Raw genomic sequence first — 22,144 nt, forward strand, 5'->3', positions numbered from 1 at the left:
AAAATGAGGTGGTGTTTGCTGAAAGCCCTGCGTGTGAGCGGGTGCCTGGTGGTTGCTCAACGCTTGTCCATTTTTAGCAACAAAGAGGCTACTTATGTGTGCGATGCACAGAGGAAGGTTTTCGGACAGAGCAGATAAAAGAGATGAATGAAGACTGATTTATCTCAGTCCCCAGATGGTGGTTGTGCCTAACCATGAAAAGAACACAGCAGCAAAGGCAGAGGGTCTTGCTAAAGCCTCTCTTCCCCCAAGACAGCCTTGCCTAAGCGAGCTCAGGAGTCTGGTGGGGCCCAGAGGTGATGTGTCTGCCATTGGCCCCCAGAGGAAAAACAAACTAGGAGGTTGATTTGGGGTGAAGTGGGAATCCTGTGATTCCTTTCCTCTCTCTGGAGAGTAGCACTGCTCTCTCTGTGAGAGTAGCTCTCCACCTTGAAAGGGGTGTACCTCTCAACTTTCACCCCTTTCCTCCCAGGGAAAAGGCTGTATACCCCAACCTCCCGGTTCATACCCCAAGAGTGTTTCACACTACCTCCGCTCTGATTTCTTCACTCGTTTTAGGGAGGAGAGAAAAGTTTCCATGCAGAGGTGGGGGCTAGAAGCTGGAGTGGCAGGACGGAGAGGGAATCCCCCTTCAGGGACAGGGGAATCCCATTCCCACTAGGCCCAGGGAATGTGTTAGCAGGGGCAGGAGCAATGTAGGAATTCATGCTGTGTTGCACCTGGCAGCCTCCAGAGCCCAGGAAGGAGGCATAGTGCAGCTCTGGACTATCCAGTGGGCTGAACTTTAAGCCACCTGAGCCATCCTGTCTAGTTGGAGCAGGAGCAGAGCTATTTAGGCATCAGTTGTGCCCAGACCCCTGGAGCTGGAGGGATTCAAGTGAACTCCCATTCCTTACCTGCCCGATATTACATTAGGGATCTCTTGCAAAGAGCCTGTGTTATTTATCCTAGGCATGGGGGCACACCTGTGAGATCTGAGATGTAATGAGGTTGTAAGTGATGAAATGAGAGTGAAATGGGTTTGCTAGAGGAAACGAATAAAGCCTAAGTCTTGCAGGGGGGAGCATGTGATGATACAGGGACTGAGGCATTGCGTCCAGTATAGCCCTCCATCTCTCCCAGACATCTCGTAGTCTCAGTGGCAGAGCACAGGTTTGGGCAGCCTGGTACATAGCAAGGGTGGAGCTTATCCTATGCGGGCTCTTATAGGATGCTGTGTGGATGCAAATCTGCTGCTGGGATTGCAGTGGCTGCTCAGGCCGAGGGAGAAGGAAAGCTTCCCTGCATCTGCCCCTGGCCCCAGGAACTCTGTGCTCCATCAGGTGGGCACAAGCCCCTGCACGCCTTGGGGTGGTCAGGCAGGAGACTTCTGCCGGGGGAGGGGGGGAGGGGGATGCCTCCACACCCAGCTCCACCCACAGACACTACTGAGGGCCAAAATTAAGACTGTCGGACCTCTTCTTGGCCTGGATCGGGCCTCTTGCAACCAAATCCCCACTCAGGCTCCACTTTCTCCCCTTACTCAAAACTCCCTCCCTCCAGAACCAGCCCCACACCAGGGGCGGCCAGGCCACCACTTGTGGAGCCCTTAAACCAAAGGCCCCCACTACTCCCATCCACCTCTCCTCCCCCTCACAGAGCTGCTCCCTGCCAGGTGCCGAGGTGCTGAACCCCCTGCCCGGGGGGCGGGGAGCTCGGGAGCTGAGTCAGGCCGGGCCCCCGCTTCCCCCCCACCGCTCTGTGGGAAGGTGAAGCCGGGTGCGTTTCAGAGGAGAAGTTGCCGGCGAGCCACATCCTTCCGGAGAGCAGCTGCAGGCCGGGCGGGGAGGGGGATAGGTGGGGGCAGAGAGTAGACAAAAAGCTTTCCCTCGGCTCGCCCAGGTGAAACGCAGCCGGAGGCGCTCGGAGACCGGGCAGGGTTGGGGTGCCACGGGCGGGGGCTGTGCCCCCCCCCCCCCCCGCTTTGCTCGGCTCCCGCCACCCCTCTGCTCCTGGGGTATAGCTCGCCTCCTCGGGGCCGGGGCCCAGGGGTCGGGCCCGCCGGTGAGTGCCGCCCGGGACCCCCCGGCTGCGGGGCGGGGGGAGCAGCGGGGCGGGGGCGATGGGCTGGACCGCGCCGCGCCGGCTCGCTTTGCCCCGGGGCTGCCGGCTCCCTCCCCTCGCAGCCAGGCGGAGGGAGGGAAGGAAGGAAGGAGGTAAAGGTGCAGCGGGGTGGGAAGAGCGTTTCAGACACACCTGGCGAGGCGGCCGCGGGCATGGCAGGTAAGGCGGGGAGCCCCGCGCCCAGGCCCGGGGGCAGCCGGCTTTGTCCCCCGTTGTGTCCGTCCCTTTGGGGCCCCGCTCCTCGCGGAGCCGCGGGCCGGGCCCTCGGGGGCGGCTCGCACCGTCCCCCCTCGCCCCCGGCTGCTGCCCAGCTTTTGCGTCGCCCCGGGGCAGCGGGGAGGAGGCGGCACTGGCACTGCATGTTTTTTGCACGGGCTCTGAATCTTGTCGGGGGAAGAGTAGTCCTTCTTCTTCTGCTCCTCTTTCCCAAGCTACTGCCTGCTCCTCAGGGCTGGCGTCCGGGTTGTCTTTCCCCGGAGTCAGGCTGTGCCTTCAGGCTTGCCAAAAGGGGAAGCGAACGGGCAGAGAAACACACCGCCTTCTCTTGCGCCCCTGGTGCCAGGACCCAGGCCTGGAGGGGCCACACGGGGTAGGAGGCAGCGGCACTGTCTCCCAGACCCCTCTGCCCCCCCCCCTCTCTGCCAAGCCTGCCCTGCCAAGAAGCTGGGTGCTGTTTGCACAGTTCTCCCTGCCCACTTGGGTTTTTTGGAGAAACACTTTGATTTAAAGACATAAATCTGCTGCCAAGGAGCAGAGCTCAAAACAAGAGGCAAAGCAGTTTGGAAACTAGCACACCTTCCTTTACCTGCTGTTGCATCCTCCCTTTGCGTACTTGTGCCCCCCTAGCAAATGAGTCTATCCCAGATGAGAGAGAACAGCTTCTGCAAGAAATGTGGTTTCCTTTCTTTTTTTCAACCTCCTTATCCATAGGACGGTCCAGATCTGTACCAATATTTAGGCTCCTAAGGCCTTTGGTGCTGAGAATCAGACACCTGAGTATCTTTTGTGGACTCAGCAGTTCTCTCTTCCTTTTATCCTGCATGCCACAGACCCTGAGCTATCCATCTCTCTACTTGGAGGATTAACTTCTGCACAGCTCTCTCAGCCATCCTCCTTGCCATGCTAGTTGGCTGTCTTAAAATAACATGGTATTATTCTCACCACAGGGAGGGTGGGAGGAGAAAGGAAAAAAGAGCGGGATATTTCCTTCTCTTTGCCTTCATGCAACAAGAATGTGTACACTGCCTCAGAGGCTGTTTGTGTGGCTGGGGTAGTAAAGCTGGACTTGATGCCAGCACCAGAGAGGGGAGGTAATGGTGCGCACATGGGAGGAAAAATGACTTCCAGGTCTCAAGAGAGCTTTGCTGTGCTTTGGCTTGTGAGCTATAAGGATTTGTGCTGGCCTGTGAAGCAGGCTTTATTTCTTGAGTGAAAATTGATATGATGGTTGAGTTGATACCCAGCTGGGAAAAGAACTCCTTGTTTGATCACAGCCTGCATGACTTAATGGAGCAGGTTCACCACTGCTGTAAGGTATTGTTGATCCATTGGCTTCAGGGGGTTTCTGTCTGTTTTAGTTTACAGAGAGATTGCCTTGTTGCTATTTCCAGTGCCCCAGAGTGATGTGTGGAAGATACAGGGAGCTCGCATTGGGAATTCCCCTTTGGCTCCAGTACCTTGAGCCAAGCTGCTCTGTGGCACGCTGCCCTTGAGAACTTCAGTTTGGTTACCAGTTCTTGAGGCACGCACAGAGGAAACGGATCCCCAGAGAAACCCACCTGTCTGTCCAACACCAGTATGAGAGAGCATGTCCTAGGCCATAAAAACTCTTGTTCCTGAAGAAGGGATGGGGAAAAAGGGAAGATGTGTGATGGTCTGGGGGAATTTCAGAATGTCTCAGGGGAGAGGATGGCCTTTTTCCTAGGCTTCCTGTAGGCAGAACTCCTGTAGGCACCGCTGCATTCTGCCTGCTGTGTATCTAAGGCCCCAGGCCGACATGCCAGGATTCAACCAGACAGGCTGGTAATGTAAATGGCTTCAGATGTATTTGGGTCCTGTGGCAGAAGAACCAAAGCATTCATGGAACCGTACCTTGATTAATGTTGTCCCATACCTGTGCATGCCTTTTTCCCTGTGCTCCTCCGTCGGTCTTCAGACTTTCTCCCTTTCCTTTTCTCCTTCAAGCCCTGGAGAATGGCCCTGTCCAGACCTCCAGTCTCTCAGAGCAGGAAGAGGAAGAAGACACCCTCTGGGAGAAAATTGAGAGTGCACGGCACCAGCTGACCCGCTCCCTAAACCCTGCAAAGCTCACCCCGTACCTGCGCCAGTGCCGTGTGATAGATGAGCAGGATGAGGAAGAGGTTCTGAATTCATGCCGATTCCCTTGCAAGAGCAACCGGACAGGTGGGAGAAAACAGACTTGTACAGAGTTGAGCCTGGTTTTGGGGAGAACCTATTTTTGAGAAACAGTGGTTACTCTTCAGTATGTGGTGTTCTGGTCTTACGGCTCCCTCCCACTGCAGTATTACTTGGCTTTATTGTTGACTGAGGTGCTCTGCAGCCAGACCTCCTCCTCATCCCCTCTGGTGACTCCCCCTGTGTGCATATGAATGCAGACGGCGCTCCTACCCCAGTCCCTTCTCCAACCTGTCCTTCTTGAAGAGAGAAGTAGACTTGGTGGAGATGCTATTTTGTATCATGAGGTTGGGCTATGCTGTTCTTTGGTTTGCAGGGAATTCATGCTACCTCTTTATCCCTTCTTCTAGGTTACCTGATGGATATCCTTCGGCGCCGTGGGAAACGAGGCTACGAAGCCTTTCTGGAGTCCTTAGAGTTTTATTACCCGGAGCACTACACCCGGCTAACAGGGAAGGAGCCAGCCCAGCGCTGCTCTATGATCCTGGGTAGGGGCAGATGCTCTGTTCTCCTTTTAGCTGCCAGTTGCATGGGAAACACCAGAAATCTGTGTATGTGCACGTCTGTGCGTAAAACCCTGGCATGTGCTACCTGCTTTCAAGGAACCCTGACAGCCCTGCGATCTGAATTTTGCAGGAAGGGGGCCATATGTATGTGTATGTGGGACTGGGGTGCCATAAGCACCAGGGTGAGGAAGGCTGCACATATCAGAAGGCTGTGTCACCCCTTGATGGAGAAAGAGTGCTGGGCAAATCTGTGGACGTTTTTTCGGGGTTGCCCCTGTCTGAGCAGCCAGGACCTGATTCTCCTTCCTCTCTCCCAGATGAGGAAGGCCCTGAGGGACTAACGCAGTTCCTGATGATGGAGGTGAAGAAGGTGAGGGCTCAGCGGAAGGAGCACCTGCTAAAGGAGCACCAGCTCCAGGTGAAAAACCAGGCCTTGGAGCAAGAACAGACACGGCTGGAGCAGCGGCTGCAGGAACTCCTGAAGGTGCAAGAGCGTTGTCAGCGGCTGAGAGAGGAGTGGGACTCCAACAGCATGGAGCTGCTGAGGCTGAAGGATGAGAACTACATGATGGCCATGCGCTATGCTCAGCTCTGTGAGGAAAAGAATTTGGCTGTACTGCGGAGCCGGGACCTGCAACTGGTGGTATGGCACTGAGGGTGCTGGGACATGTCTTATCAGCAAGGGAGGCAGGAGGCTAGGGATTTGACCGTTGCTGAGGGAATGAATGCAGTGGTGCAGCTGAGAAGAAGGCATGTGGATGTCTGTGCAGGTGGCGCTTGAGCATGAAGAAGCTGACCCACTGTACAGCCGAACATGTGTCAGGGTGCATGGATGCGCCTTGGCTGGCATCTGCTCTTGAGGGGGAGTGTGCCCCAAGCATGGTAGAGTGGCCAAGTCATGGGCATGGCATGTGAGACTTGTGCAGTTGGCTTTCACCTTGTGCTTTCAAGTTTTTGGTGTGTTTGTGCAGCATTGCACCCTGGCCTCACGTGTGCTGGGGGCAGCCAGTTAGCCTGAACTGTGGTCTCCTCACGGTTGTGCCTGGTGGCATGGGCCCCAGAACAGGAAAGAGGCAGTGATGCCGTGCTGTGACTGGAGATGTCATGTAGAGAGAAGCCTGAAACAACTGCTCAGAAGAGCTGTCAGGGTGACACCCTCCCCAGCGGTGGCTTTGTGGTCTTTCAGTCAGGCCACTGGTACCACGAGATGCCCTGTCAGCTTCTGCATGTATTTTCTGCCCTGTTAGCCTATGCTCCATGCTCCACCAGTGGGCGCCTGTGCTGTGTCTCATCAGCACAGATGTGCGGGGACAGCTAATTCTGTCAGGTTGCATCTTTTGGTGACTATGTTTACTACTTCCCCAAGAAAGGGCTTGCGTTCGCTTCTTTCTAATGATGATCGTGGCTGTGCATCTGCCTGCGCACAAGGCTCTAGGGACGTGCATGCTGCGTGGAGCTGCTCAGAACTCCTTGCTGTCCATAGGAGTGTTTTGTCCCAGAGTCCATCCCCCCACTCCGCACCGCTTCCTCATCGCTCTGATGATGTTTCAGAGACTCATGCTGCATACCTGGAGGAATTCATGACACTGCACTCCAGCTGCCAAGCTCTCACCTCCAGCAAACGCACCCATTTCCTGTCTGGGCAAGGACAGCCGTACTTTGAGCCTATTTATAAACCTGCTTCACCCTTCCTCTGCTGCCTTGTGGTATTCCGCCTGCCAGTCTGGGCCTGGGCTTCTTGCACAGCCCTGCAGCTACCTTTCATTCCTTCTCCCGGTGTGCCAGTGCTGGGATCCTCCCCTACCTTTTTTCCAGTATTCCTGCCAATACCGACTCTCCCGGGTCCCTTCTGTGCAGAGAGGTGAATTCCCTGTGGGTAACTATAGTGTGGAGAAATCCCACAAGGTCCCAGCCTTCCTTCCCCTCCTGGCTGCTGCCACTCGAGGGCCCAGAAGTGATTGGTTCTGGAAGCTCATTCTAGGTTCCTTGGCACAGATGTAGAAATAATCCAGTCCCTGAATTCCTTCTTGGCAATTCTGATAGCGCTTCTTAGTGCTCAGTGGCTTTAATATGTCCCTACCCCATATGCTCTCAAAGCCCACCTGGCTGTGAAACTCTTGTTTCCTGATTAACCTTGTCAGCCATTTCAGGTCTGTGAGGATCCCCCCTTAATCCTAAAAATAAGCAGTCTCCATATCCTGTGTCTAAGAAATGTCTAACCAATGAGCTTGGGCTCACGCCTCCTCCTGATTCCAGCCCCTGGGCTTCTGATCGTGGGTTGGACATGTGCTAAGGAGTCAGAGGGTTGACGTAAGAGTGGTCAGACAAGGCCAGCGTGAACTTCCATGTCACCCGGCACCCTGTCTCTAGTGACATGCTAATGGAAGAGTGTGAGAGCAGGCAAGTGTGGGATGATGCATCTGTGAAATCTTGCAGCCTGCAGTGATTTGATGCTCAAACACTTCTCAGGCCAGAGGTGTCCTCCCTGCTCTGAATAGCCTTCAGTGGATTTTTCTGCTGTGAGTTTTTCTCAGCTGTTCTAGTTTTTGAGAGACTGTCACAGTTGCTGGCCTTGGCAGCACATCAGAGGTCCCTGCTCCACCTGGGGTCAGGGTCAGCTGCGCTGTGGGTGCTCCAAGGTAGCAAGAAAGTTGTTGCACAAAGAGGGGCCCCTGAAACTGTGTGCACTTACAGAAAAACTTGGTGCAAGTGCATCTTCCTCCTCTGTCCTGCAGTGAAAACCTTGTATGTGCAGCTGTGTTAACTGTGCCTCAGCTGTAGGATACTCCTCCTTCACTTGGATTCCCAGCCTTCACATTTCTTGCCTCCAGACCACTTTTCTGCCTAGCTTCCTCTTTGTTTCACTCTCCTCTACCAAAGCGGTGCTTGTGGAGGAGGTGTCAGACTATATTTCTTCTCTGGGTTGCAGGTGGACCAGCTGAAAGGCAAAGTCTCCAGCCTAGAGGAGGAATGCAGCCTGCTGAGGAAACAGGCATCTGCACTGCCCCAGCGAGAGGCGGAGGAGCTAAGCCACACTGACACAGTGTCCGAGCTGTGGGCTGAGAACCAGCGGCTTACAGCATCGCTGCAGGAGCTGCAGGGCATGTTAAAGGTACCTGAGGGGGCAGAGCGGGCTACAGGCCACCTCCTTCCCTGATTGCACTTACAGTGCTGGTGACATGGGTGAATCCCCCCTGGAAAGAAGGGGGAAATCGCTGTCCCAGCCTAGCTGGTCCCTTCCTCTGGGCAGATTGCTTGCCTGTGGTGGCTGCTGTTGCCTCTGGGTCCGGGACAGTGATTGGTCCTTGTCTGCAGCTCTGTGACTCTTGCACGTGCTCACACATGTGACTTAGCACCTCTCCCTGTGGACACTAGGGTCAACCTTATATACTGAGAGGAAACAGGATAAGAGAGGCTGAAGCTGCAGCCTTCGTGCAGACGCTGCTACCTGGGGTCGGCCCTCATAGGGGCAGGCTGTATTTCGGTGATGGGGCTGGAAGGACCCAGCCCATGTTAAGCCTCTCTGCAGCACCTGGGAGGCCTGACCTCACGGTAGTCCCCACAGCTGGGTGCCATGGAGCCCAGAACAATGGAGGTGCCTTGTAAATCTCCATGTGGTGGGCAGCCTCACTGTCTGGTCCTTCACTTGATGACCCGTGGCAGAGCAGACCTTTCCCTGCTCTGTTCTGGGAAGAGACTTCAGAGAGATAATCCCTCTCCATTGCCCAGGGCCACTTGTGATTTTATAGATCTTGCTCATATTTCTCTCAACTGCTGCTTGGCAGCAGTTGCTCTCGACTTGGCACAGCCCAGCCTACTCATCTGTTCCCTGTAGGGGAACCCCTCCATACTCTGACCTCTCATCTTGCCTGGATCTTTTCCAGTTCTCCCGTCTCCTTTGAGGAGGTGGGAGGACTGGACCTGCACGCTGCAGTCAGTCTGTGAGTGCACAATAGATTTATACAGTAATGATGACTGTAGTAATGCCAGCCTGCCTGTTGTTCACCTGCTGAGCCAGGCGCTTACCCTGGTTTGGTGATCCCATGGTGCTTGTGTTGAAATGATGGTACTGTCTTGCCTCCTAGATGCCAGGTGAGGGCCCAGTGCCAGGCTCTGAGCAGATCTTGCTGGACATCCTGGAGCACGACTGGAAGGAAGCCCAAGATGACCGTCAGGATCTCTGCCAGAAACTCCACTCTGTGCAGAATGAGCTGCAGTGGGCTGAAGAGCTGAGAGATAAGGTAATGGATCCCTCACCACTCCCATCCCTGCACACAGAGCAGGGCATGGAAGAGAGGGGATGGAGTGGGCTGGGAAGCCACACCACTCACTTCTGGGAGGGCTAATGCTCGCTGATCGCTCTTGCTAGTACCTCCAGGAGGTGGAAGATCTGCAACTGAAATATCGGACGCTACAGAAGGACTGTGATCTCTACAAGCATCGGATGAACACGGTGCTGCTGCAGCTGGAAGAGATCGAGAAAGAGCGGGACCAGGTGAATTGTCTCTACCCTGGCTCTCCACCTCCCAGCAGGATCAGGACTTTTGTCTCTGCCCCCTCCTTCCCCAGTAGATCTTCAGCCATGCCAGGATGGGAGAGGGGATTACTGTTGCAATCCTCTTACTCACAGCCTGTCTCCTTGCAGGCTATCCAGAGCCGAGATGGGGTGCAGCTACAGTACTCCCAGAGCCTGATCGAGAAGGATCAGTATCGCAAACGTGTGCGGGCCCTGGAAGAGGAGAGGGATGAGCTCCTAAGCAAACTGAGCCAGGCAGAGGGACTGAACAGCACGCTGGAGGCCCAGCTACAGCGGTGCCAAGGCAACCGCAGCCTGGGCAAGGTGAGGGGGGGCTAAAAGGAAAGGGGAATGGAGAAGGCGGAGGGACCAGGGCTGTTTCTTGGGGGTTGCAATGGGATGATGGGACCCTTCTCTCCTAGATGTGCAGCTCTTCCTACTCCCTCTGCTCCAATCTCAGCAGCACCTGGAGCCTCATAGACAACCCTTCCAGCCTGACGAAAGGACTTGTGGAGGCACTGTCGGTTTCTGCCATTCAGAGCATGGTAAGTGCTTGACTATGGGATGCTGGCCCTGAGCTGAGGGCAGCAGTGACCAACACTGCTCTGGAAGGACACAGAGGCATTGAACTGGTCTGTGACTTGCTGGAAGATACGGAGTGGGACGATGTCTTCATGTGGGAGCAAAACCGAGGTGCGAAGCTTTGTCCGTAATAAAACAGCCAGCTCTGCACTGAGGTGTGCAGCACTTAGCTAGATGCCAAATAGGGGGGGAGTAAGACTTCCTTTACCCCATGTGACGCTCCAGAAATCGACAGTCCCATGTAAGCTGCTGACCTTTATAAAAAGCTATTTTATCTACATGTGCCAGGGGAGAAATCCTAGATCTTGTGAATCCTGTAGCAAACAATCTTATTGTCTTTAATGGAGTCATGTTCTTGCTAAAGTCCCTTTGACTCTTTGAATCCTCATCATACAGCACCCTAAAGTGGTTAGTCCTGAAGATTACTCTTGCCTCTGGGTGTGCCATAGCTAAGAGTGAGATATAAGAACCGGGAGAATCTGATCCCTTCATCTGATACTAGTCCTATTGCTTGTTCTTTGCAAAAAGGCAGGGATTCAGTGGCCTGCATCTTCATCCCTTTTCTCTCCTCTGGGATGGCAATGTACCTCTGGGTACTGGGAGGAATGTGGATGATCCCTGAAGAGGTATTGCAGGAGCTATTTGCAACCTAGCCCAAAGAAGAGGGAAGGGAAGTGCTGGGCGCTGATATTAGCAGGCATCTCTCTTTCACTCTGCTCAAGGGTGTAACGCCTGACAGTGAGAAGGATATCAATCGCCTTTCCACTTTCCCCTTCCCACCTTGCATCGGCTCCATCCTCCGGCGGCAGCGGGAAGATAGGTGCATGCCCTACAAAAGGTGACTTCTGGGGGCTGCTTGAGGCTCTGAGTATCCTCTGCTGGGATTGTGGGGGCCTGAGAGGCCTGGATGGCAGGGGAGGGGGAAAGCTGACTGGGAGCTACATCCTGGCTGGGAGGTGCTTTTGTGTCAGGGTGAGGAAGACGCGTGGGGAGGGGGTTGAGGATGGGATGCAAACAGGCTTTGGAAAAGCTGGTGCCTCACAGCTCACCTTTGTGTCCTTTCTAGCTTATCCTGTGGCTCCTTTAGCAGCATTGAAGATACAACAGGTACCATAGCTGGGGCTTTCCCAAAAGGGCTTAGCTAGAAGAAAGTTGTGGTTGTGGGAAGAGGAGGGTGGACAGCTGACTCTCGCTCATACCTTTGGTCTGTGTGGCTCACTGTGAGGGCTCTGTGCACAGAGTGGGGTGCCATGGGCACACACGTCCCATACTAGACTCTGCGAAGTACAGCAGCTGGAAAAGCTGGCTTCTCCCCTTCAGAATGTATAGCTATTCACATCTGATTTATTTAATTTGTGGAGAACTTTTGTTGATGGAGAACTCCATTTGGAGTTGGGGGAGTAGGAGCCAGAGGAGAGAAATGCCTGCGTTATTGGTGATGGGCTGTAAATCTCCTGCAGTGGATCTCTTGGTGCTGGCACATCCTGAGGGAGGTGCTGGTGGCTGAGCTCCGTGGGGCACATCTGGGTGGTCCTGGCTTCTGCTGTGACACAGCTTGTGATCAAAATGCTGAGAGAGGGATAAAGAATTGTTTATTCTCAGGAGACGTGGGAAAACAGTCCTAACCCCTCCTCTCCCTCCCAGAGAGGAAGGGAAGAAAGAGATTTCCAGGAGGATGACTGTTCAAGCCCTCTCTCCAGCCTCAATTTCCTAGTCAGATGCTGGAAAAAGCAGAGAAGGGAGGTGACAGACCTCAGCCACCCTGAGAATGTAGGCTCCCTGCAGTGCTCGGAGAGATGATGTGCCCTCTCTCTCTCCCTCTTACTCTCTTTCCTAGGCAGTGGTTTTGCTAGTGTGTCGCTTGGGGCCTTCTCCTCTTCTTCCAACAGCACCTACGCCAGGGTGAAGTCGGAGATCTGCTTGTCCACACTTCCCAGCTGCAAGGAGGTCACCAGGAGGTGACTGCTGCTCTCTGAAATAGGCACTCTGAGTCTGCTGCTTGGGGGGATGTTTCATGCTGCTGGGGGAGCATGCTTGGAAGGCCATTTCTTTCTGCCTTTCTCCTGTGGGCCATTTTCTGCTAGCAGGAGAGGAGAGAAATAAAGTTTCTATAGTCCTTGCTTCCCAGCAGGGCCCCAGTTATCTGGCCTGTTCCATGTGTTCTGGCAGCGATAGGAATGGTGCCCTGGACTTGGACACAAATCTATCTGATTTGGAACAGGACCAGGAAAGCCTGCATTGGGGCTGGTGGGGTGGTCGGGTGGAATGGGCCTTGGGTGTTCATAAGCTGTGTGCGTGTGCCCTGGTGATGACTGAATTGTGAGCTCCATACCTCATGGAACTCCATGAAAGAAACACCTTGTGGCTGGACACCAGGCATGGGGATTGGTTCCTAGGAAAGGCAGCAAACTTCACTGGTTGGACTTGGTGTTTCTCCTTGCTAGATCCCTGGTGGTGCAACTGTCTAGCATGGGGCACCCCAGCAACCCCTCACTCCAAGAGAAGAGGCTTGGAGCAGATATCTCCATCCTTGGAGGGAACAGGACAGGGATTTATGTCCAGTGGGTCAAGCCAGGCTCACAGGTCGAGAGTGCAGGACTCAGGGAAGGCTGCCGGCTCATTGAGGTAAGTCTGGGAATGGGGTCACTTTGTGGGATTGCAATGCACCTGGGACACAAGGAGTGTGAAACAAGCTCCGGTGCAAACTGTCCTCTGCCTGACTTGAGGTCCACCTCCGTTTCTCTTGTTTCCAGGGACTGCTCCCTGCCTACAGCTCTGTGCAGCATGAACAGGCATCCAGGTTGCTTTGCAGGCAAGCGTACCAGTGCATGTAAAAATGCTGAGTTGTCTTGAAACACTTCTTTCATCTGTGGGAGGGAAAAAAACAACAAGGAGATGCACAAATTAAGACAGTGATATGACTGTGTGTCCCTGGAGTTGTCTCTCACCTTGTAGTATTTCAGAGCAGTTTGCACACTGCATCCTGTACACGCCTGTTGCAAAGCAATCAATTCTGGAGTGAAATATCGCAGGCCTTCATGACCCTCCCAAGCTATAGAGAATAAATGCTCTGGAGAAAGCTCCTGGAGCGGGTAAGAGCATTTGTTTTGGCAAGAATTACACCATTTGAAATGCAGCTAAGGTACTTGAATTAATATCCACCTGTGACTGAAAATAAACCAACCTCCTCCTCCCCACAACATACACATATGTGCGCACACACGTTCGCTTCCATAACAGCCCAGCATCCAGCTCTGGCAGTCGCTGGCAGCAGGTATTTCAGAGGCAGAGCAGGGAACAAGGATGCCTTGTCCTCAGGTACAGCTTTCCCTGGGCCTGCCTTGGTCTATCTCGCATAACTTTGATGGGTGAGGAGCTGGTGGCGGTGGAGCCTGCTCTTCTAGCCCCTAGGTCTAATGCCATTCAATTCTTGCTAGCTGAGAGTCCCATCACTGAAAGAAGAGGTGCTTTCTCTGGAAAACTGCACCCGAGAGGTCGCCTACCTGAGCCTGCTGCATTGGGATGAACCCTCTAATCTTATCTTCCAGCTGGACCTGCAAGGTAAGGCCCTGGCAGCTGGGTCTCCCTTGAGCTTGGGCTCTCTGCCTCCCTTTCCAGGCCCTCCACCCAGTCCTGGAGCTAAATCTCTGTTCTCAGTCGTTCTCACTCCTCTCCTGTTTGGTCCTTGGCCACCACATGTGACACAGGGCTTGGCCATAGTTCTGGTTGTTTGCCATGCATACTGTGATATGTGCAACCCCTGAGTTACAGGATGGAGATACGGACCCTCTGTCTGTTTGCCTCCTCTGAACTCCTATCTGTAGCATCACTGCTGTGCTAGAGACTTGGCTATCTTGGCAGATTGTCTTGTTGGTGATGGTTGTCTCTTGTGTCCCTGCCTGTGGTGACCTATATGTTTTGCTCCAGGATACCAGCCTCTACGTGAAGCCTTGGAGGAAGGGAAGAAGATTTCTGGAGACTCGTTCTATGTACGCACCAATCTATCCCTCACAGAACAGTCAGATCCTTATGCACTGTGTGTCAAGTGTCGAGAAATCCTCCACATCACAGACACTATGCACAAAGGGCGGCTGGAGTGGTACTGTTCCCGTGTTGATCCCTTGACCATGCGGGACCTGGACAAGGGGACGGTGCCCAACTACAACAGGTAACAGGGTGAGGAGAAAGGCAAGGGGTCCCTGGGGTACCTGCCCCATTTTTCTGTGATAAGCATCCACTAGGAGTCCTGAAGAGTGTGGTTTGGCCTTTTCTCCTCATAACAGTGTGAGCTGTCCAAGCCTTGTATCAGGGACCAGTGCAGTGGTGTATAGGTGCCCTTGAGAGAATGGGTGCTTGAGTGAGAGATCTTTTATGCTTACCCTTCAGCAGCTCTCTATGAGGGTTGCAGAATAGGATCACAGCAGGCTAGGGTCCCTGAGGGCTCTAGAGTTGCTTGAGAGCAACCTCTCTGTCTTTTCAGGGCCCACCAGCTTTTGAAGATCCAGGAGAAGGGTCAGATGCCTGGGCAGCAGAGGGGCCACAGAAATAATGTAAGCCGGAGAAACCAGCCAGGAGAGCCGTGTGTGTGCGCCTACATTCACCCCTACACCTCGGCACGCAGTCTGCCCTGCTCTGTCAGTAGACCAACTCTTATGGAGGCGGCAGCTTGGCTAGCAAGCAGAGCAGGCTCTTACATCCCAGACAGCATATTTGCTCTGTGACTGTTCTCCTACCCTCTCCCTGTTTCCCAGCCTGAACTTGATGGTGGGCAGGCCTGGTTCCTTTCCATATGTGCCCTCCACCCCCTTTGCTGGGGAATGCTCTGCAGTCAGCTGTGTGTGTATGTGTGGAAAAGATTGTGCTTTCAGCCTTCGTGCCCTCACTTTCTCCTCAGCTAAAGAAACGGGCCTTGGACCAACTACGCCTGGTAAAATCTAAGCCACAGGGGAGCCCGGGACAGCCTCCTCAGCAGTTGTGGCTGGACCCCTGCTCAGGTGAGCTCTCACTCCTACATCTGCCCCATCAGCCTTGGAGACCCAGTTGTCTTCTGGGGGCACTGAAGGCACATGGGCACCTAGGATGCCTCAGTCTCTCTAGCTAGAATCCCTCATATTGCACTGCTGATGGTTTTCTGGGAAGCCTGAGCATATTTAAACCTTCTGTTCCTTCTCTCAGGCTTTCTGGGGCTCTCCATCATTGCTGCTATGGTTCTTGGGGTCACAAGCACATTATGGAGAGAAAGGAGAATAAAGTGATGTGTAACTCCAGTGAGTCCCTAGATGATGGGCAAGGGGTGGTTGCAGCTGAGACATCTGCCTATCAGGGGAGTGATGTAACCAGTGGAAGATCTCTCCTGGGATATGGGGTTGGTAGATTCATCCATGAGTCAGGACTAGGGGATGGTGTAGGGAGAACTGCAGGGAGTCTGGGCTGGTGGCAGCCCTATCTCCCATGTTCTCACCTTTTAACTTTTTCTTCATTCCTGTCTTCCAGACCCAAACAGGAGCCTGAAGCCTTACAACCTGGTGCACCCTGTGGTGGTCCAGACACCCCGTCCTGTGGTGCTGTCGCCTGATTGCATTGCACCACGGCTCATCAGGAACTTGCTGGACTTGCCCACCTCCCGCCTCGACTTTCATGTGTGCCCGGCAGGTAGGTGGCAATGAACAGTTAACTTGTCCAAGGATGTTTTCAGAGCCTGTGGCTGAGTGAAGTGAAGTACACAGGTGTCCTGCTTTTCAAGGTTGTCTTCCCATTTTTACCTCCTGCCATTTTTTCTTCTGTGGAGGTCCTGGTGAGTCCAGTTCAGGGAAGAGGTGCCATTAGCCTGGGAAAGCTGAGACATGGTCTCACGGGGCTTGGAGAGGACATGAGGCCTCAACAGCTAAATTGTGAGGGTCTTACAGTCTTCCCAGACGATACCTGTTGTCAGGTCACCTTTCAGCCATTTGGAATAAATATCTCCAAAGAGTTCCCTCCTCTTCTTAACTGTGACCTGACCCTTTGGCCCACAGGGAAGCCAGACCTCTCTTCTGGTCTTCTGAGGCACAAGGGTCTTCTGTCTTCCCTTGAGTGGGTGGTGATGGCATTGCCTTGCTACTCCAGGTGCCTCTTCCCAGAGATGAAGCCCCTGCCCAAGATGGGATCTGCAGGTTGACTTCATACTTGACCTGCCTCAAACAGGATGAGAGCATCCAGCCTTGGTTATGCCCTGCACTTCCTTCTGCCAGCAATGTGAGGTTGGCGCACAGCTGCAGACGCTGCTGGGGAGAAGATTTTTCTCCCACAGGGAATTTTTACGGAGGACAAATCTCTGTTTCTTCCCTTCTTCCTCCATTTTTCCCTATCCCTCCCTTCCACTGTATTTAGAATTCTTCCTTTGCCAAATGCAGAAATGAAAAAAGTCAGTGTTTTCTTTTGCGGAGGTGGTGGTGGTGAAAAATCTTTGCTTTTCTGAAAAGGGAAGGCTCTGCAAAAATAAATTTCTTCCACTGGGCTTGTTAGCCAAGTGACTTTGCCATATATCCTGTCCTACTAGGCCCTCTGCAGGGTCCCCCTCACATTGCATTGGGACATGCTTCAGAAGCTATTTACTGCAGCTGGGGACTTTGCGTTGAGGGCACAAACTCTATTCACTCCTGTCTGCTTTGCCTGTTCCATGGGAAAGAAGGTGATCTCCGGAGTCCTGAGCCATTTTGCTTTTCTGAATTGCCTGCATTTTACCTCAGAGAAATCCCCAGCCAGTGCAGAGTTAGTATAAGCCAGGTGATCTTCACTAGGAACTTGCTGCCCCTAAAGGAAACAGATGGCTTTATGGGAGCCAGCTTTACCAGGGAACTACCTGCGTGGCCAGGCAGAGTTAGCAGAGGATACCCAGGCGGCCTTGGGCTCAGGAGAAGTGGAGAGTGGAACGCGCTCTGGACCTGATCCCAAACATGCGTTACCCTGAATAGATTACATTATTTCTGCTTTAGAGGCAAAGGCAGCTCTTAAGAGCAGGGAGCCCTAACAAATCTTTTGTTATGTTTATTCATTCTGGGGATAGGCAGTATGGGCGATTGGCTAGGTCAGCAGGGTCAGCAAGTAGATCCCAGTGCCTGCTTCAGCCATGCTGCTGCTCCTAAGTGATGTTTGTATGTGCATGCGCGTATGTTGTCTTATCTTTTGATGAATCATTGCTTTGACCCTGTCAGACCCTGCTGTCCTGGTTGCCTCCAAGGCTCTGCCCTCAGTTTTCTATCTCAGTTTCACCTTTTTGCTGCCCTCCTGCCTGGTGTTGGGTAACCTAGGCCCACACTGTCTCTGGGAGAAGCATAGCTCTATTTTCCCATGTGGGATGAGAAACTTTGAGGCGGCTCTGCTTGGCCACTAGCAACACTTAAGTGCCTTGTGAGCTGAGCGCACCAGGACTCCTTGAGAGCCTGCAAAACATTTGCAGGCCCTGCAGCTCAGTTGCCATGTGCTGTCTCTCCAGACCCACCTGTGAGCACTGGGAGATAGTTCTGGCTGCCACCAACAAAAGGAGGTTCAGCTTGTCCCCCATCTCCCTCCTCCTCTCCCATGCAGAGATCACACTCCCACTGCTTCCCCAGCCCTGCAGCTTGCTGAAGCCATCTGTGATCCCATGCAGCTCACTAACCCTGCAGAAACCTTACCTGGCAAAATAAAGTGATTAGTTTTCTGCTGGATTCTGTCTGGGAGCAGTTGCAAGGAGGAGACAGGACAGTGAGGAAGGAGGGGATCAGGGCTGTGAGCTGGCTTAGGCTGCTGTGGTACTGCCACACAAGAGCTGCTTTTGCCCTGAGAGGTGTCCTCGCCTCTGATATGTTGCTTGTTCTGTAAGCAGAAAGCTACAGGAGATCTATGCCAACATGTAACACTGTATAATTAGACTCGCTCTCCAGAATCCATAAACACTGAACTCGATAAGTATCAGCACAGCAGCAAATATGCAGGATCTGAGGAAGAATGTATGTGCAAGACGGATAAGTGGCTGGTGTGTCTCTTTTCAAATCTCCCTTTTCTCTTGGATTTCAGAGAAGCTGGCAGAAGGGCATCCCAACACTACCCATGCTAAGGACGACCCGGTGTCTAGAAGTTCCCTGCAGGACCAGAGGGAGCCTGGGCGAATCCGCATGATACGGGAGGCGATGGAGAAGGTGCTGAGCTCTTTGGTGTGGAGAGAGAGGACAAGGATGAGGCGTCCCCTTTTAGATCCTAGGAGAAGAGAGGACAACAGAAGGGGAGGGAAAGGGGAGAAGAGTGGTGAGAGAAAAGGAGTTGCTTATTTGGCCATGTGACTTGGAGGGCATTTTGGATCCAGGTGCTGTGGGGCAGTGAAGCAACAAATATGGGCCTTCTCCTGAGTCTCTGTCCACTCTGCTGAAAGAAATGGTGACTGGGGATATGTGGGGGAGGTAATGGGAGATGCATTATGCTGAAGCTGCCTCCCGGCTCTTGCATTCCTCATTTTCAGCAAAGTGGCTGTGGCTCTGCTCATGGCAGACAGAGAAGATGTGGGCCTGTGGGTAACAACGGAGGAAGGGACGTGAAGACAGACTGACTGAGCAAAGGGTCTGGTGGGCTCTTGGGTCAGGTTGGCTGTGATATAGTGGATGACCCTGCTCTTCAATTCTTTGCTTCCCCCTCGGCCCTGGCTGTAAATCCCACATTTAATGGAATTACTATCGGAAAAGCAATGATATTTCACAGTATGAGGTTTGATTTAACGTAACTGTCGGGAACTGGGGTTATTTCTTCTCCATTTAAATCAGTAAATCTCTTCGATTTCTTTCCAGAATAAACACTGCCTGCTAGAGCTTGGAGTTCAGAGTGTGAGGGATCTAATTAGAAGTGAAATATATCCCATTGTTATCCATGTCGAGGTCACGGAAAAGAACATTAGAGGACTCAGGTAAGAAGAGACCACGCAGTGTGGACGGAGTGTATTACCGGGTAAAAGAGAAACCCTTGTCTCTATTCAAAGGAAAATACAAAAGACCTTTATGGAAGTAATAGCTGTGTGTGTGCACCAGGTGGGAAAAAGAGCAGGAAAAGCAACTTTGTATGTGTGAATTTCTGTAGGGATCAAGGTGGGAGCACTGGCATTTTTACGAACCCATTTCTCTACATGGGGGTAATATGTGTCCCTCTGTTTCCCCAGGAGCTTGCTGGGGAAGCCGGGCCAGCGGGACTCGGAGGTGCTGAAGGTGTGCCGTGGTGTGGAGCAGGCGCTTCATGCGCTGCCATGCTCCTGGGCTCGTGTGGATCCTCAGGCCTGGAGCCATGCGGAAGAGCTGGCCAAGGTGGTTCGGGGCTGCATCTTTCAGGAACAAACCCGCCCGCTGTGGATTGAGGAAGGTGATGACTGAGCCAGGACCTAGCAGAGCTGGCACTGTGCTGCCAGCTACCTTCCCCGAGAGCTATTCTCAGAGGCCCCTGCCACCCTGAACTCCTTTGGCAATGTGTCCTTTCTCCTGGAGGGGATGCCATCAGCAGAGGCCTCTGGGGTAGCCTTTCAGGTCCCCTTGAGGCCACACAGAGGTGGGAAGTAACATGCTAACTCCCTCGCCTGAGTTTTCCATGTTTTATTGGAGAGACGTCTTCCACCTTTATGCTGGAAACCACCCTTGTAGCTTATTCCCCATCACTTTGGCCTTACCCTTGGCTCTGGTACCTGGTTAGGTTGCCAGATTGAACACTTGAGGGAACTGTTGAAATCAGGGTGTATCGGAGTGGATCATACACACATGTGAGTGCGCACACACACATGTGCGCATGTCCATCCTTATCTTTTGGTACCTCTGAGGCCCTTTTCTCATCACCTCTGTCTTCCCTTGCCTGCAGCACTGTGTGCTGTAGGTCCTCTACCCCCACTTTCTCTGTCTACCTCACCTCCTGCCCAGAAGAGCGGGAAGCAGTGCTTGGTTCAAACACACCACCATGGCTGGAGTGACACTAAGCGGGTTTTGTGACACATCCTCAAATTTTATGGGAACTGTACTCGTTATTGCTTGTAAATTATTAATGGACCCATTTAATGGCACCTCACATATAAAGGAGAATTAAATACCATTTATAATGGGAATAGGTGGTGGGTTGTGGGTTTGTGTGTTAATGGAAAGGCTGGCTGATACATGATTTTTCTCCTTTTGCTGAGGCGACTCTGCACAGTTGTCTAGGGGAGAGAGGGAGCACTGCTTTTGCTGTTGTTGGGCAGCAAATGTGCTGCGAGAGGATGGGCTAGAGCAGGCCACAGATCAAGCTCCCTCCTGTCTCTGTGAGCCCACCTTTTTTTTGGCCCCTTTCTCCTCGCTCTCCCCAGTGCTGATGCTGGCAGGCAGCTGTGCTCTGGGAAAAGCTTGCTTGACGCGCCTGGCTGAGGTCCCCAGAGCTCTACGTTGCCTGTGCCCCGGTTACTGTGGAGTGACAAGCCGGCTGCCTCCACCGCCTGGGGAATGACATGCTACCAGGAGCCAGGGGTCCCCTTACCCCTCTGGCGGGGCCAGTTTTCACCCACACCTGAGACTGACCATGGCTTCAGGCTGACAGAGGGAAGATGTGAGGGGCTTGGGAAACAGCCTCTGTACTCACCCATTGCAGCACGCTCCTGGCTCCTTACCAATCGCTGTTATCAGCAGTCCTATGGGAAAGGGGTACCAGGATACTCCTGCCATGGAGAGGTGGTGGCTGGTCGTAGGTCTTTCCTGTGCAAGAGAGAGAAGGGGACAGTGGCACTGGGAGGCCCCATGGGGCGGGAAGCTGGGCAGAGGGCTGAGCCCACTGCTCTTGGGGCAATGGGAGAAGATGGGCTACCACCGCTAGAGAGTCAAGTCCTCCCTGTGTCCTCCTTGCCCCTGTGATTAGGGCACTGCTTGTGCCATGCACTTCTGAAGCTCGGAGCAAAGATTAACTTGCTGATCTTCATGGGTCCCCTGTGAGGTGTTATTTCAGGCTCTAAACCAGTTGCCTGTGTCTTTTATGAGGATGGGAGTGGGGGGAGGGAAAAAAGAAAAAGATTTTAACCTGCAGTCACTCAAATGTAGAGCAATGTCCCAGAGCTGCCCTGGAGCAATGCAGCTATGCTCCCAGGGAAGGGGGGACTGGAGCAACACACAGCTCTAGATGAAAGCTCCCAAATGACATACACTCTATGCCCCCCCCCGCCCCGGCATCCCAGCACAGCCAGCCCTGTGGGAGGGTTGTTGCCCTGCAGGCAAACAAAGCAGGACTCTTGTTGATCTGAGGAGAAGACAAGTCCCCAGGCAAGCTCCCCTCCACTGGGGCATGCATTTGCAGGGGATGGAGGGTAAAGGGATTAGAGCCTGCATGTTTTTAAGGGAAAAAAGTAGTGCTTGAGTACTTAGGGAAGACTCTCCCTGTGAGGCTCACTGATTCAGAGCTAGGCAGCTCTGTATCACCCCTCCTGGCACTGGAAGACATCACCAAGGTACCCCTTTTGGGCCAGGCTGAGTGTCGTAAAACAACAAGCCCCGCTTCTGGATGGACTGGCTTTGTCCACTGCGCCAGAGGGCCAGCAGCCTGCTCGGTGGCTGCTCAGCGCCTGTGTAACAGCCCTCCCCAAGCACTTCCCCGGGCCGTCAGCGTTGTCATCGAGAGGGAAACTGAGGCGAAGAAAGGTTGAGTTGGGGAGCAACCCACTTGGGGCAAGCTTGGCACTTCCCATCTCTCTAACCACCAGGCGGCACTCACTACCTAGCCCTCTTCCAGCTTTCTTCCAGGCCTGCTTTTTATCCATGTTGTCTCTCCAGAGACCTTTCAAAAATCCTGCTTCGACCAGTTCTGGCCGTGGATGAGAAATGGGGCAGAGGGCTCAGAGACAAACACAAATGACCCCCCCTGCCCTGCACGCCCCAGCCCACCTTATTTGTATCCCTGGCGGGGGTGGCTGCCTGCTCGGAGGAATGAGTCACGGGTTAGGTAACAGGCAGAATGCAATTAGCAGCCCTGGGCACCAATTACCAGCTGTAACAGCCGTGTACAAGCCCCTGTAAAGAGTCAT

At 53.4% G+C, this 22,144-nt stretch overlaps 1 protein-coding gene across 2 annotated transcripts; it reads left to right on the forward strand.

Annotated features, from left to right (window-relative positions):
* Positions 1 to 1,735: 1,735 nt before the first annotated feature.
* On the forward strand, positions 1,736 to 20,207 carry CARD10 (caspase recruitment domain family member 10). 2 transcript variants are annotated; one of them, XM_068942698.1, is made up of 21 exons: positions 1,736 to 2,043; positions 4,288 to 4,506; positions 4,869 to 5,006; positions 5,342 to 5,667; positions 7,954 to 8,136; positions 9,110 to 9,265; positions 9,394 to 9,519; positions 9,670 to 9,864; positions 9,963 to 10,085; positions 10,845 to 10,960; positions 11,189 to 11,229; positions 11,960 to 12,080; positions 12,567 to 12,747; positions 13,560 to 13,683; positions 14,050 to 14,290; positions 14,603 to 14,672; positions 15,017 to 15,116; positions 15,616 to 15,774; positions 18,160 to 18,281; positions 18,921 to 19,036; positions 19,286 to 20,207. In XM_068942698.1, the coding sequence occupies exons 3-21, from the start codon at positions 4,877 to 4,879 to the stop codon at positions 19,491 to 19,493; spliced, it is 2,838 nt and encodes a 945-aa protein (XP_068798799.1). In that variant the 5' UTR covers positions 1,736 to 2,043; positions 4,288 to 4,506; positions 4,869 to 4,876; the 3' UTR covers positions 19,494 to 20,207. The 2 variants fall into 2 exon arrangements, with proteins under 2 accessions (XP_068798799.1, XP_068798790.1); XM_068942689.1 differs by lacking the exon at positions 1,736 to 2,043 and adding an exon at positions 2,101 to 2,262.
* Positions 20,208 to 22,144: the final 1,937 nt, after the last annotated feature.

Source organism: Struthio camelus, chromosome 1 (assembly GCF_040807025.1).
Source record: "Struthio camelus isolate bStrCam1 chromosome 1, bStrCam1.hap1, whole genome shotgun sequence".
Lineage (NCBI taxonomy): Eukaryota > Metazoa > Chordata > Aves > Struthioniformes > Struthionidae > Struthio > Struthio camelus.

Excerpts from the sequence above, each read along its gene's own strand:
- CARD10 (XM_068942689.1), top strand. Across the intron at positions 10,961-11,188 it reads AGGTGCATGCCCTACAAAAG|CTTATCCTGTGGCTCCTTTA; the intron begins GTGACTTCTGGG and ends TGTCCTTTCTAG. Across the intron at positions 18,282-18,920 it reads TACGGGAGGCGATGGAGAAG|AATAAACACTGCCTGCTAGA; the intron begins GTGCTGAGCTCT and ends ATTTCTTTCCAG.